Here is a 17297-nt window from a genome sequence, read left to right as displayed (position 1 = left end):
TATATATTGAAAAAGTTATGGGTCGATGTAGAAAGAAAAAGTAGTGCTAAAGGATACAGTTGAGTTTTAATAAAAAACAGTTTATCCAAATCTGAGATTAATTTAAGTAATTTATCTGTTTTAATGTAAAGTCTAGTTAAAAAATGGTTCTATTTTAAATTTAAAAATAACATAAAATTATGTTAAATATTTCAAAATTTAATAAATGAAGTGTATGCTATATCTTTCCTTATTTGATGAGACTTTTGTATTTTAACATTAATAATTTCTTGAGTGATTATCGATTATTGGGGTCTGACAATATCCAGTATCAAGTTAGTTCCAGAAATATTAGATAAGGGAGTAGTTGGCAGAAATAATACTGATAATGTTATTGGTAAGGAAATGAGACAAACAAGTAGATTCATTGGACCCTTTGGCATATTTAAAAAACTTTTTGTGAGTACATACTCAGGAGACTGCCTCAATACCAATTCAGTTCTACATTTTAATTGCTGGTTTGATTAAACTAAAAGAGACTGGATAAAAATAAAAAATAAATGAACCCGGTGGAGTTAGCAGCCATAGCTCATAATCGATGATCTGGAACACTAAGCAAAGAATAAATATTCAACTCCAGTACACAATAGAGATCAGTAAAGATATCACAAGCTATTTAAAAATCTACAGTTTTTCAAAAAAAGACTTGGTTTATAGATGTAATTAGTACTATTATTAGTTAATATGTTTATAAATTTCATAAAACATATATATATTTTTACCTGTATAAACAGCAGTACTATTATGATTAGGATCATATGGGCACCATCCTAAGCCCTCGGTTTCTTTAATATTTTTGTATTCCTTATCCTCCTGAAAAGTTGGAAAAATAAATATATAGTACTAGTAATTGGAATATATAAAATAGTGAAGTCATATTACAAGCTTATATTATTCAATAAAATGTTATATGATACATTTATTTGATGAATGAATGTTTTTATTATAAAGAGTTTTTAAATAAAGGAGGGTATTGTCTCGTGCAAGGGACACCCTTAACTATTAGCAATGTTATAAGCATGAATTATAAGAATTCAAAATAATAAAGTTCAATAACGAAAAAAAAAAAAATAATAATAATCCAGAGAAATATAAAAAACAAATAATATTTATAGAATTAACTAAAGAAAAATTGACTTAAGCTGTTCAAAGAAGTCCGAACCCAGTAATGGGTTGCTGTGCGAATTGAGAGGAAGAGACTAATGAAATAGAATATTCCTGATTCCTGATACACAGGAATCCGTACTTACAGAGGGAGTTTCATAGCTGATAAATGGTCAACAGTGGAAGATGAAAAGAATTTATTAGGATATGTAAGAAGCCTAAGCCAAAGCCAAATTTAGTTTTGAGTTTTACAGATTTCGGTTTTTAAAAGAATAACATAAAAAAGAAGATAGTCTAGGTGGGGGTCAATAAAGGTATCAAAATAGTAAAACAAAACTATTATCCCCACTTTGCAGGGCTTCATCAGGGCTGATAAGAATGAAGAAACACAATCATAAGAACATCATTCTTATCAGCCCTGAAAAGTGGGGCGAAACGTTGGTTAGCAATAAATAGTTTTTTTTTACTATTTTGATACCTTTATTGACTGCCATCCGGACTATCTTCCTCCTATCTACTTCATACGGTCAACTATCTTCATCCAATATAAAAACATATTAGATTATTAAGAAATTTTTTGAATAGGAAATGGATAAATATTGCCCTAGAAATTTGCTAAACACATGTAATATAAATGAAATATTTCAATTTCAATTTAAAATAATAAAACATACCCCATATTTAAAGGTTCTGCAGAGTGGTTTATAAGAATTAGTCCCACATATAAATATTTGATCTTCATCAATTTTCGCTCCAACTCTGATATAATTATGACAATCTTCCTATAAAATAAAACAGTAGAATAGAAAATTAATTAGTCGTTTAATACTAAAAATATTCACTTGAAAACTAAATTTTAAAAAATGCTATAAGTATTGTAAAAATATTTTCTGTTGGTAACCATGTTTATTACCTATACAAAAAATTTAATCTTAAAATAATAATTATTTCATATATATGGTCTATGGTCTAAATAAACAGATAATATTTCCATGATTAAATTCTATAAATGTTCATACCTCTGATTTTCCTTTCAGATAACAGAGCTCTTTATGAGCACCAGAAGGAGGCCAATAGATTCTCTAAAAGATAATTAAAAAAATTAGTTCTGATCTGTACTTGATTCTTTCTTACTGTAATTAATATATTTGTGTAAAAAGTACTTACATGAGCTCTGTTCTCAACTAAATTCTTTAAGCTTATGTTATATACAACATCCCTATAACAGAAAAAAATAATTAGTTTTAGTTTAGTATTAGTTTTAGTAAATATGAATTTTCACATTTAGATATAACAAAGTAGAACATTAAAAATAAATAAATACAAGTATGACATACCTAGATCCAACTAGAAATGAATGTTGATCCTTGTAAAGTAACTTGAAGTAATCAACAAATGAATCATTTCCAAGAAATCTTTCCACATGTTCTTCTTCTACAAACAAATACATTTAAAAAATAATTAATACAGATACAGAATTGTTTTCAAGTAAAATATACATTAATTATTAATAATAATAACATTAAAAAAAAATTAATATACATGTGATCTCAATTCCTACTTTAAATTGATAAGTCTATAAATAAATCAATTATTTTCTATATTTTAATATTTTTCATACAAATTAGAATTTAAATTGAATGTTTGAAAATCAGTCACATCACACAAAAAAGATAAACTTAACTCATAATCTCTTAATAAGAGGTAAGAATATGTTATGATGAGGTTATGCTAGCTACTATGTTGATAGCTAAAAAGTGAAATAATGGTCACACGCACAAACACACATGTACTTGATAACTTACGATATCTTGTGTGCATATATATATATATATGTACTTGATAACTTACTATATGTTGTGTGCATTCTTGGGTCTGGATTCTGGATCCATGCATTTGCCCAGCTCAAGAAGAAAATTATTGAGTATATTTGATGGTACATCGTGTTGATATTTTATATTTTATGACACCTGGAAAAGTAATACAAATAGGATAAGTTAATATTTTTACTATACTCTTCTTATTATACTTATATGTTATATTATACAAACAATCACTGTAATCAATTAAATTTTAAAAAAACGAAGACCAAATGACTAATCCATGGATTCATGTTTAAGGTTTAATATTTTATGATATAACATTCATTGTATGTCAATAAATTCTATAATTAAAAACAAATTACTCCTGATGAAAATTAGGAAGAATAATTTTCTAACAATTTTTCCAACTTGCCAAAGGCCTGGGGTGTATCCCTGAGATTTACCCTTTTCCTAAACATTTTTGGAAAACTAATTTTTTGGAATAAACGTTTTTTCAATTTTCTCAAAAACGCATCAAATGATTTTGATTAACCTCAGTATATAAATGTACAATCAGGGGGTCTTTAACCTGAGCTAGGAATCATCTCAATTGAAATAGAATGACAGGGTTCCTCTAAAGTACCTTTAATTTTGTTTGTATGACATAATCTATCATCTCTTACTGTTACTGGTAACATAAAATATTTAAATATACACTATGGAAGAATTTGATGATTAATTAAAGGAGAAAATGGTTTTCATCCAAACTCCTTAAACATACTGGGAAATCGGAAATAGTTCAAAGCAGCCTTTTTCTCGATCACATTCCATCGATTACATTGTTATCTTTTGTATTTTAAGCAGGAAATAAGTTGATGATCACTTTTCACACCATGAAACCTTTATAATATGAATTTTCATAGCAACATAAAAATAAAAAACATTCGATAAAAAACTTTTTATTACCTTTTAATTTTTTTAAAAATAAACATCTCTCATTGATAATTATTGTTTTTCCATGGTAGTTAATACAATAGTAAGAACTTACATTCACTTACTTATATGAAACACATAGTAAGAGAATTGTCATTCTGGATAATAAAGAAATGGCTGTTTTGAAATGTTTTCATCTCAAGGCATTAAGTAAAATTTGTGTGATGCAGGCATCAGATTTTCATTGTTAAGTAGGTTGTTTAGTAGCGGTGGAATAATTAAGTGCCTTCAGCAAATGTTACCAGTGAGTCCTGGCTTTTTCAGGATAAAAATATAATAAACAAACTTTTCTTGACTTAATTTGAGCAAATTAGGAATGTTAATAATACTAGATAAATCAACTTCTTCAAGCAAATTACATTTAATATTTAAAAAAAATCTTTTCTGTCATAAAAGAATGTTATCCGCTATAGTTAGTGATAACTAAAGACCCTCAATTATAATTAATTACAAAATATAATAAAAAGAGAACATTTTGCAGAAAAACTACAACTTGATTTAACATTGCATAGTTTAATATAATCTACTTATTATAACTTAAATGTAAAATAATTTAGGTCAAATTATTTTGAAGAAATCTTGTTTTTTTGGAATATTTTTAGGAAAACACTCCCTTAAAGAAAAAAATATCTGTTAACAGTAGCAGAAGCTGTAACAAAATTTTACAAGTAAAACATTCTCTCCTTTAACACGGAGCCAGTAGCTTTTGGAACTTTTGCTAAGTTGTTAATCCGCCTCTGTTGTAGGTAGTAATAGAGGAACTAATACAAATTTGCATTCCACAATTAGATCAAAAATACATTTCCTTGAAAATATCAAATGGTAACTTAGCTACTTAAAACTTAAATTGTAATACCCATGTGTAGGCCCAATTTTAACCTAGTGGGGACCCTGGGCATTTTAGGATATGGGGGCCCTCCAGATTAGAGATGGGGACCTTTGGGGAGATTGGGGTTATCAACAGAATTAAACAACATCATAGGTAAAATAATTGTTTATTTAGTATTTGAAAGGTGACTAATTTGGAAAAAAAAAAAATTACAAGAGACTAATTGTAGAAATAAAGTCCGAGTGGCGGTCAAAAATTATACAAAACAGCAGACAAACGCTATTTCACCTAACTTTGCGTTGGTGTGAGCGAAACGTTAGTATGGTCATTAATAAATATTTTTTCTGCCATTTCGAACCTTTTTGTGACTGGATATCTTTCTATATTTATTACATACAGTCAACTAATAATCTTCCAATTCACAATTATGAAAAATAATTTTTTATCGGTAAGATCATGAATTACTTTTTTAAAAGTCGATTTTTTTAAGCACATCAATAGCCATGAACATCACTGATAAGGTGATCAATCTTTCTTGACATTATCGTACTTCTCATTTCATTTTTTATTAGTTTTAATTTATCGATAACAGGAATTGGCGCCCTATGGGCATCAGGGCTCGGTGGGGCTCAGTGTAAAGAAGGTACTGCCGATATGAGATGTTTTATCAATGCGATTAAGTCTGTGGGCAATGGAAACATTTTAGGCATGGATGCATTTTCTAATTGAGATAAAATGATCGAAGAAATGATATGCATTTTTGCAACAAAAACGCTAGTTTTCTTTTGAACGCTCAAAAGTTTTAAAATGATTTGACGAAAGGGTTCATTATGCCCAAACAAATTGATTGTAGTAAGTAGAGGAGGAGGGGAAAGATGGTTGAGCAGGTGGAGGGGGTTTGCCCTCCTTGCGTAAGAGTCAAGAGAGCACTGACCCGTAGCGTCTTTACTTCGTCACCAATCTCATCCTCTCTATCAAAGGGCTCAGTTGATTAATTAAAAACAACATTGTGTATGTCCTGTAATTATTTAACAATATTTAAAGTAGACCGTAAAAGCACAAAAAAAATTAATATAAACAATGGCCCAATTACCTACAAAAAAGGAGGAAATAGATATTTCGTGATTTAAATTTTGCTTTAAAAAAAAAAAAGCTTCGTTTTTTATCGAACAGAAAGCTACAACTAAACTAAAACCCTAAGTTAGATAATTCTGACAGTAAACTAGATACAAATTTCAAAATAATTAAGTCTAGTTTACTCCTGCGAGAACTCTCGCATTAGATATATTTCATTCTTCTCTTTAATTCATTCGAAGTATTAGCGAAATTATACTCATTAGTATAAACAATATAATGTTATCAAGAAACTCGATTCAACACACACAATTGGCTAAGCTATATACTATAGACTACATACTTTACAACGACTATCTTTAGGTAATAGTTTAGTAATAAGTAATTAAATTGGTCCACCTCAGTTTTACAGTTAAGATTCAGCTATCCGTAAACTTATGTGAACCCTGAATTGAACCTGCTGAGACCTCATAGCTAGGCCGATGAACATATGTTTCAGGTGGGCTACCTACGAGTGGGAACTCGCGGGTTTGAATAACGTGAGACAAGTAAATTGGAAATCTGTTCGCTCAAAAATACGCTACATATTCAGAAACAGACGGACTTGCCATTTTTTTTTTTTCAAAATTTTAAGCTGAAATTGTTCTAAACATTTTTGTATTATCACTGTTTAATTTAAGTAATACAACTTATGAATTAGTTAAGTCTTTAGATCAAAATATTTTTATTTCAGCACAGGTGGACGGACAAAACAAATTTGGTACAATCATTTTCAGGTTCTTGAGCTTGGCTTGTTTCAAAACATCCACGCTATCAAGTTCGATAATTTGAGACATCAATAATTCAAACAAGTATAAAGCAAGTAGCCATGTTCTTTGTTTTGTCAATAAATCTGGTTATCTTGTTGAGATTTTTATTTTTTTGAAAAAAATATAGGTTTCGATGTTCAACTTTTTATATGGAAATTGTCATAAATTAGACTAACAATATCGAACTTATTCTTTTTTATAATATCGATATTTATCTAACATTCCTATCCCATACCGCAAGCATAATGCGTCCGGAACAAATCGGGATTTTATGGAATTTTCTTTTACATATCGAACTTAAAATTTATAACAAATACCTTTTAAAAATTTATAACGTCTTAAATCCGGTTCAGGTTTAAATTTAAGCCATGAATTCAATAAAGGTGCTGATTGTTACTCCCATATTCAAAACGAAATTTCATTCAGACGAATGACAACGAAATGAAAAACGAAAATTAATTGAGAAATTTCCTCAAGTTTTCCACCTTTAAATTGATGATTCTGAAAGGAGAAAATATCCCATTGCTCTTACGGCTTAATTGCAACCCATCACAAGGTAGAAGGACAACTACTCATAGTTAATGTTGTTGCCAACAACCTTGGATTCTCGGCAATCTTGAGCCGTCTTTCCGCAAAGAGATGTTCTTCGTAAGGAAGGTGATTTGTACGGGATAAAAAAATCTTGATGAAGAAAAAAAACAATACACACTGCTAATAGGAAAGGTGCAAGAGTGGTATCTATTATTCTATTTTCCAATTGTGAAAGATAAGTAGACAAAAACTCATGTTCTTTTATGAATGTTCTCCATTCCTCATTACATTAAAAATTTAGCCTTTCGAAGATGGTTGGATATATTCCTAAAATTAGCGAAACGTGGGGATAATTTAGTAAAGAGTGAGGCTTATAGCTATCAATTTGAATTCCTCTAAAATTAACTTACAATTCAATAAATAACTATTGAAATATTGTTACTCGAATTGCGAATTATCGCTGCATAGTACATTAAAGAGCAATCGTAATGCTTATGAATGTTTAATTAATTAATTAAAAAATAAATAATCATTGTGAATCTCAGCCATCTCTTCAAAGTATGATTAGCTATAAAACGCCAATACTTCTCAGAGGGCACGATGTCATATTGCACTTGAAGTGAGACCTGCACGTGTTCAAAGAACGTTTTGCGCAGTTCCTCGTTTCAATAAGAGACCTTGCGATGTTCATTCTCCAATGGGTAATTTAAGATTGATTGTTTAGATATCTCTTAAACAGAGCTTATGTTTATATCTTTTGTTATAAATCAAGAAAAGTTTTGATTTATTTTTTTACTGAAGAGAAAATATATCTTCTCACTTTTATTTGCCTATGTATGGAATATATAGTAATAGTAAAAGAGCCCAAGAGGAGAAAAAAGTCATTTCATTTCAATTTTTGATTACTTCAATGAAAAAAAAAAATGAATTTATTTTGTTAAGTATCATGACAACTACTACTACTACGAGGATAAACGTTATAAACTACTTTATAGTACATTCAACTAGCTCAAATTTGAGTGGTGGCAGACATCTGTACGTCTAATAGTTCCTCAGATATATTTTTTCATAAATAAAAAAAAAAGTCCGAACAAATAGAAATTAACTTTTTGGGTATTTTTTTTCTTGCAAATATCATGAAAATTAAAACACCTACGAAGATAAACTTCATAAACTATTTTATAGTACATTAAACTATCTTTAATATGAGCACCAATAGACATTTGTACGTCTAATAATTCATGAGATATACTTTTCCCAAAATTAATTTTAAAACTATTGATTTTTCGTATATTATGAAATGTCACTTTTTAAACAACTCAAGAACTATTAAACGTAAGTAGCTCTATTAGGGCTCATATTTTAGTAAATGTACTCCAGCTTCAATTATGTTCTATTACGTTTTCTAGTGTGGCTGATAGTTTTAAAGATATAGAGCTCCGAAAGAAAAATTAATATTTTTAACGTTTTGAGACAGCTGCAATTTTTTATTAATCCCTCAAACTATACCTGGCAGATTCGTTAATTTAACTAGTAATTATATATAGTTTTCATTAAACCAATAAAAAATTGGGGTGATAAGACTGAATTTGTTTTATGCTGGGCTCTTGTACTTTACGGGAAAGTATTACGGTCGTGCAAACTTTAGTTTCTGAAAATACACGTTTTGATTCCAAATAGCCAAGTCTGTGAATAGCCAAGCCCCCCCATTATTTTTTTTTAAGTGAATATATATTTCGATTGTTATGCTAGTTTTGTTTTTTCTGTAATCGATTTTTTTTTTTATAAACCTTCCAAGTTTTTAAACACATTATCCAAATAGGCAAGTCTCGCAAAATGAATGGACAAGCACAACAAAGAAAATTTGTACAAAACTGAAATTACAACTTTTTCAATAAAATAAATCGACCGTAGGTTCCCCTTTATGAGATTGTACACATTTTTTTTTATTTTCTAAAAAACTTCTATAAAAATTTTGATTAATTGATTGCTATATCAATGTAAAATTCATTTGCTTTTAGTATCAGTTAGGTCTTAACCGTCCTCATTTAAGTGAGTATATATTTTGATCATTATGTAAGTTTTATTTTTTCTGTAATCGAATTTTTTTTTTTTTTTTTATAAAAACCTTCCAATTTTTTAAGCACATTATCCAAAACAATAATCGAAGATTCCAATAGTTCCCTATGGTACTAACATATCTTGTTAACGATACTGGATTAATCAAATGTTCTTGCAATTACCTGTGCCCGTCCTGAAAGTCTCAGTCCAACTCCATCCTTGTTCCGGTATATCATTCCTTCCGGAGGCCGCTGCTTTTTCGTAGAGAAAACATAGTTGGATCTGGCGACAATGGGGACTTCTTTATACCTATGTCACCTTTTCTTCACATAAGCTCGTTGTAAACATTTCCTGTTTCTTGATACATTGGAGTGTGTTAATACTATTTAACGTTTCCCCGTTGAGATGTATTAGCAGTTTAAAACAATTGTTTATATGTATGAAGTGTTTCATTTCTTAAAGAAATACCTGCATCCAGTCATAAAGATGAGTGAAGAGATCATCTCATTCAGCCAATGGTCTAGTGAAGGATATGTATACCTTAAATGCCACGCAGACCATAATCATAAGCTGTTTCGCAATTAAATTTTTAATAAGCCATTGTTATCAAACGAGTAAAGGCCCCTTAGTAATTGAGAGATTTACTGCCAAATGAGGTGCACTCCAACGCAATATATAGAACAAATGTAAGTGGTCGGAGATGTGTCATGGAGTAAAATGTCAAGAACGAGGCTTGGAATGGTCAAAAGCGATCCGGATAACAGATGTTCATTCCATTGGTTGAGTAATTGGATGAGTACTATTCTGCACGCACGTGGTTTCTTTGAAATAGATAGAAGATATGAACTCAAAACATTTATAGGTGATTCACAACAATGGTCAACCATCAGATTTTAATTTTCAATAAAAAAACACATCTCTAAAAATAAAATGAGTTTTGAATGTTATGTTGGCACTTAGGTAAAACCTTTTTTTATGACCCTCTGGGAAGTCATTTCTGACTTATCGGGGGCGGGGGAGGGTTATCTATAGGTAATCAACCTATTCTAACGCTATGGTGAGGGGTCAAGTTTTCATTGCGTGGAACAACCACAGAAATAAAACTCTAGGTCGGATTCGAACCGGCACCACAGCAGTTCCCAGGTTGCAAAGACTGAGCTAAGGACGTTCCACTTAGCTAAACCCATTATTAAACAAACTTTGACCCTAAAATCTAATAATAAAATTTTAATTTTCAATTTAGCACCCAATTTTCGAATCCAACAGTATCCCATGACAATGAAGCCATAAACAGGCGCTACGATGGTTTTTCTGGCTTTAGTAAGAGGTTTTCTTCCTACACTACACTGTTTTTGTTTTTGTTTTTTTTCACTTTGGGGCTTATTTTGAACTATCCTACATCGTATTCAAAGAGAATAATTTTTTTTTTTAAATTTTATTTATTGCTATTTACAACTACAATTACAGTAAATTTGATGTAAGGTCAAAATGGAGTGATACAGAAATGTAGAGAAACTACCCATTGGTAGCGCTCTAAGCATAGTTCTACACTAGAAGGTCTCGAGCCCATCTTCTTTTTAGGGGCCTCTGAGGATTGTCAGGAATACAAGAAGAAGCAAGGTTAGAAACTATAGGGTTTTGATAGTTAGGGAGTTTATAATGGATTGATATCTGGTTTGGGCTTGACGAAGTAAAGAGCATTGAGAATTTTGGACTGTGAGGATTCTATATGAAAGGAATTCGAAGGTTTAGTTGAGCTCCTAAGATCAACTCCGTACGTCCAGATAGGCCTCTTAATTGTCAGGTAGATCAGTTTTTTTAATGAAAATTAAATTGAAATATTTTTTTATTAGTTCGCAAGTCAAACCTGAATAGGATACCTTCTTTTCACTTGAGATGTAAGAAAATAAAGTTAAGTATTTAAATGTAAAAATTTTAATTCGGGACACCAACGACAATGAGAATTGCAAGTCACGTGGAACAGCAATAAAACAATGTAATATCATTAATTATCGTATCTATCAGAAATAAACGTTTCCCAAGAACGCTAATATCGTATTATAACCAAGATGAATGTATAGCGATTCCTGAGAACTATTTCATTCATTTGAAACTCGGAAATAACCCGTTGTTTGAGAGATATCCTTATTTTCCTAAATTTTATTTTCGTTTATAAGTTGTTACAGATATCGCCCCTCAGATTGAACTAATAATTAATATGTTTTTAGGCGAAGTTAAGCTTCGGATGAGATTGAAACAAAAAAAGAAGCAAATACAAGCTGAGTGATTCTAGGTTAAGTAAGAAAAACCGGTCATCACTCGGTGGCATTTCCCATCAAAGGCCATCCTCACTCACTCACTCCCTTCCTATCCCGATTTATATAAATCTCTTTAGTCGCATTTTTTTTAAAAGAGAGAACCTTTAATTGTATTGTTTGTAAAGTTAGTGGAAATGTACTTAGCGCCACAGTGAAATAAGTCAAAGATATGCCACAGCAAAACAGTAAAGAAAAGCCTCTCTCTTGAATTTAATTCAAATAATGCGCTTCTGTGTGGTTCTGTATTATTTTTTTTTTTTTTGGTTTTGGATGCTAAATCCACATTTAATGTTTGCACAAAATATTTCTGCCGAGTGTCGCAAAGTAAGAGAAATTTTCTTGTGTTTTTTTTTAACCCTCTTTGTTTTATTCCATTACAAGATTATTTTAGTTGACCGTATGTAATTGAGAAGGTTCGGGTGTCGATCAAGAAAGGTATAAACTTCACAATGCTTCATCAGGGTTGAAACCTGGAAAATGTGGGGTGAAACGTTGGTTACTAACGTAAAATAGTTTTTCTAATAATAGTTTGTTAATAATTTAATAATAATAGTTTATAAGACAAATTGGTATTCCGATATTCAGAAAATTGGAATAAGTAAAGATAGGAATGTTGTAAAATTTTTTTTTAATATATTGATAAGGACTACGGTAATAGACAATTTTAGAAATGTTATAATTACTGTAAACACTAGTTAATGATAAACGTTTTGTAAATTGTAAACCTGAAGATGGAGCTATGTTGCCCCGAAACGTATTTTAAACTGTACAATCCCTAATAAAGACTAATACAACACAGAGGATGGTCTTCACTATACCCAAGTAAATAATATATTTTATCTTCTAGTCCTAAATATTACATTTTAGAAGATATGTTCTAGAAGAATCTAAGACATAAACCATGTGTTTATCAAATAAAACTGTCGTTATGAACAGTATTTAGAAGTCGAACCGCGATATTCTCTCAGCTGCAAACTGAACCAAATGTCAAGTACTACCACTGTCACACTATAACGGTAATATTCTCTAGAAGAGATTCCTTCCTACCATGAAGGATGATTACTTTTCAACCTCTAAGAGATCACTGGAACCGCAAGTTTTCTCTCCTATGTGGTCGCCCAACATTCCATTACCGTAGCATTTCATGCAATTTTAGGAGAATAAACACATGAACAGTTACTTAACACTTTCTTACTAAAACGACTTTCTTAGCGTCAGTATGCGGTTTTTTCGATTTCAAACCATCGAAAAATCACAACACGCGTTGTTCAAGGGTCGAATGTTTAGATTGAAGCATGAGCAGAATACGACGGATCAAAGGACTAGTGAGTTTTTGCATCTAGCAGGCACCGAAAATGTTAAGTAGTGCAAGAGGAAACTAAAGAAAAGAAGACCAGGATAAGGAAAGGTCATACCAACTTGACTAATATACAGTTGATTATAAAAAAGGACGAACAAAAATTCGAAACCTGTCAGTTCACATTAATTATTTAATATATAGGATTTAATATAAAGGAGGGCACATTACTACATCAAGCTTTTGTAATTAATACATTACCAGGTTGCAAGAAAAATAACACTAAAATATTCAAGAAAAACGATTGACACAATTAAACACAAAATTATAATTAATTAATATATGTATATGCATACAAATGTGCCAAACTTGTAAACATAATTGTAAATAAAATAGCAATTAAGATAATGAATATATATAAAATAAATGCAACTAGTTAAGTAAAATATGCTAACTTAAGAGTAAAAAGGGTAAATTCATAAATTTAATAACCAACGAAATAATATCGAAATAATGATGTGATAAAATAAGTCAATTTAGAAAGGGGAGAGGGTTTTCATTGACCTGGAGAATGGGAAAATATAAATTTACAAGTCTTAGTATTGTAATAGAGTTAAAAGCAACAATTAAATATTTATTAGTTAAATAAACCATATTTATATGAAAAAAACAACAAAAATTTATTATTGTTGACAGGAGAAAAATATTAATCAAGTCGTTTTAACATAAAAAAACAAAGCAAAAAAACATAAAAAAAAAAAAACGGAAACCAATAGTAAATGAATTTCCAAATACCTGTTACCAAATGAACGTTTATTATTGAAAAAAATAGTAATAAGAAATAGAGAAAAATTAAATTAAATTGTACAACATAAAAATAAATTTTAAAAATAAGGAAGAAATTCTAAAATGAATTGATAATGAAAGGAATATGGTCCGGGTGCGGTCAAGAAAAACTCAAATAGTAGAAATATACTAATTTAATGAGCCAACGTTTCGCCCCACGTTGCAGGGCTTCTTCAGGGCTATTTTGACGGCAGTCAAAACTAAACTAAACTAAACTTTTTTAGTTTTGACTGCCGTCAAAATAGCCCTGAAGAAGCCCTGCAACGTGGGGCGAAACGTTGGCTCATTAAATTAGTATATTTCTACTATTTGAGTTTTTCTTGACCGCACCCGGACCATATTCCTTTCATCTTCACACACGGTCAATCAATAATCTTCCAGTATGAATTGATAATGATTGAAATTTATCAAACTAATCATTAACAATTTCATAAATCACTTATTACTAAAATAGAAAAATTAAATCAAATTTGTAACGTAATTAGAACAACTTTATTTTGGTTTTTCCCTTCACTTGCTTTCCTTGTAGATATATATTTTTTTAATTTTGTTTTCAATATTCAAATTTTTTTAATATGGAAATTGCCATAAATTAAACTAAAAATATCGATTGATATTTTTAAGCAAGTTAATGTATATATGTATAAATTTAAAATAAATGCAAATAGATAGGTAAAATATGTTGTCTTAAGAGAGAGAAATAAAAGGGGGTAACTACGTAGATTTAATAACCTTCGAAATAATGTAAATTGTTGATAATGATGTGATAAAAATAATTCAATTGAGTAATTTGTAAATATTAAGAATGAATGAATTTCAATATTTAAAAGGTTTTAAAGAACATAAACTATTCATTTACCAACCTAGAAAAAAAATATTAACATGATACCAATTTGAACTACGGTACGTATAAAGAAAACTACTTACACTATCACCACAGTACCCATTTTATTTTGTTTTTTGACCCCTTTTCTGGTATTTTTTTGACATACGGGAGGGGGGGGGGAAAGAGGATTGTATTGAGGTAACCAACTTATTCTACCCGTGGTGGGAGGTCAAGTTTTTATTTCGTGGGACCGTTACAAAAATAAAAGTCGACCCCACAGGCCCGATTTGAACCGACAACGCTGCAGTCACGAGGTAGTCGCTTACTACTACGCACTACCTCAGCTTATGCAAATTTTCTCTTACTATATGTTCCATATTTAGGTAAGTGAAAGTAAAAAATATATTGAATGGGTATCATAGAACGAATTTAATTTAAAATAAGGTATATCATTAAATATTTAATTCTTTGTCTTAAAAAAAAAAAAATCTTGACTATCTTGAATTCTTTACAATTTATAGATTTGTTAAAACTAAAAATTGTACACTTTCATAGTAGCATGGAATTAAATTGTGCTGTTTCTATATTTATATTGTTGTTTAAAGATAATTTATATGTTAACATAGTATGTAAATGTTAAATGTGAATTTTCTGTTATAGTAGGTTAAAGGCGAACTTGTAAGCTCGATACGTTCCATTATAATAAAGATGTTAAGAGCTAAGAAAGGTCTTACCTTTACCTTGAAATAATTTAGTTTATATACGGCTTTTGATTACTGTTTGTGATGATTTTTAAATATTCGATTTAACAATCATGAGAGCTATTACATTTTCGGAACAAACTCAAGAGATGAATATATTAAGAGACTAGACTCATTGAAAAGCCGTGCCAGATGTGTGCAATATTTTTAGGATTACAACTCCCACGTTGTCTGCATGGATTAAAGTTGCCAGGTGTCCCTATATCAGACATGAATGATTTTAGCGTGTAACTTGAAAAGATGCCTCTTAATACAATAAAATAAATTGTTTACTTTTTATCCTTAAAGCGTAATAATATCAATTTTTTTTTTGTAATCGAGGAAATGAAAATTATAGAATTAAATAAATTGTTTGATATGACTTAAACTTACTTAAATTTATTAATATAATTAAAAAAAATCTTTAGATATAAGATTAAATTTTTTTTTTTAATAATTTATTTATTGTTATATACAACTGTATACACATATATACAACAAGTAAATTTGCTGTAGGTGACACAGCGACATGATACAAACATGTGGAGAATCTAACCACTGATAGAACTCCAATAACATTTCTAGAGGAGAAGATCTCGAGGCCATCTTCTTTTCAGACGCCTAGGAGGATTATTAGGTAATGAAGGAGAAGCCAGGTTAGAAACAAGTGGATTTAGGTGGTTGAGAAGTTTATCATGGAAGGAATGGTATCTGGTTCTGGCCAAATCGGCAACATATGGAACATTGAGGTCCTGATGGATGACTTTATTTGTGACAAAGTAAGGAGCATTAAGGATTTTACAAAGGATTTTGGACTGTAACGATTTGATTCGGGAGGAATTTGATGGTTTAGTGGAGCCCCAAAACTCAGCTCCGTATGTCCAGATAGGCCTTATAATAGTCATGTAGATCAGTCTTTTGTAATGGATTGGGAATTTAGACCGTTTGTCTAGTAAATATTGTAACAGTCGGAATCGAAGAACAGTTTCTTGTCGTTTTAGTCTTGTATGAGGATTCCATGTCAGTCGTTTGTCGAGATTTAGTCCTAAGTAACGGATCTGTTCGACAGGAATAAGTGGGGTATTATTAAGGGATACTGTAGGGCAAGAGGTAGATTAAATTTAAGTATAAACATTTTTTATATACTTTATATATATTTATATATAGAGAGAGAGAGAGAGGAACAGAAAGAAGAGAGAAAACCTTGGCCGTGTTAATGTTAATCGTAAATTAAACAATTAATTAATTAAAAACAAATAAAAAATATATGTTATTCGGTTCCAAGCCAATCTACATCCGGCATCTGTGTTGAAGAGATACGATAAAAGAATTCCACAAACTCTGTATGAGAAAAAAATCTCATGAAATGTACAGCTGATAAGAATTTTTAATTGGAATGTTGAAGGAAGAAGATAAGCATAAATTTTAGGGAACCATAGATGATGAATAATTATTTGAGGATAGGTATATTCAAGTGATTGTAAATAGATGCGTATATGAATTTCCAGCAAAGACCTAGTGTAGAAACAAATAACAAAATCGACTTTAATAATAAATTCGCAAAAAATACAAAAATAGCTAATAAAGGTAACTCGTAACGAAGATTTTGAAACAACAGGAAATTTTTACGTGTGACTTGAATAAAAAGGTTTCAAAGGATGGTGTTGTAATACGGCCTCGGAAAACAATTCTTTCTCATAAACATGATGAATTAATTATACAATGCTACTGATCAATACTGATGTTCTATTTGCCATATGCACTTCGATTCTCTTTTCCATAGCTGTCCCATACTTCAAATACATCTTAACATGTATAATATCATACATGCATCTTTTCCATACATAAAAATGTTAATTATCTATTAAAGTCTTAATTAAAATATTTAAAACATTATTGAGGTGTAGATAGTTGACCGTAGATTAATGCTTGAAGAAGTTTGTCGGGGGGTGCGGTCAGCAAAGAACAACATAAATAAACAAAACCATATTTATTTATTTTATGCCGACGTTTCGACCTGAGTTTCAG

At 30.1% G+C, this 17297-nt stretch overlaps 1 protein-coding gene across 1 annotated transcript in view; it reads right to left on the bottom strand.

Annotated features, from left to right (window-relative positions):
• Window positions 1–17297, bottom strand: part of LOC106679082 (semaphorin-1A) — a gene marked incomplete in the record, with an annotated part of 426223 nt that overhangs the window by 14539 nt on the left and 394387 nt on the right. The window contains 6 exon segments of the mRNA XM_067044604.1: window positions 762–852; window positions 1818–1925; window positions 2163–2225; window positions 2311–2362; window positions 2481–2577; window positions 2995–3113. Coding sequence (XP_066900705.1) covers window positions 762–852; window positions 1818–1925; window positions 2163–2225; window positions 2311–2362; window positions 2481–2577; window positions 2995–3085 — 502 coding nt within the window.

This window comes from Halyomorpha halys, unplaced genomic scaffold, assembly GCF_000696795.3.
Source record: "Halyomorpha halys isolate HHAL.00 unplaced genomic scaffold, Hhal_1.1 Scaffold176.1, whole genome shotgun sequence".
Classification (NCBI taxonomy): domain Eukaryota; kingdom Metazoa; phylum Arthropoda; class Insecta; order Hemiptera; family Pentatomidae; genus Halyomorpha; species Halyomorpha halys.
Note: the sequence above shows the minus strand (reverse complement) of the source record. Positions and strands in the feature narration are given on the sequence as shown.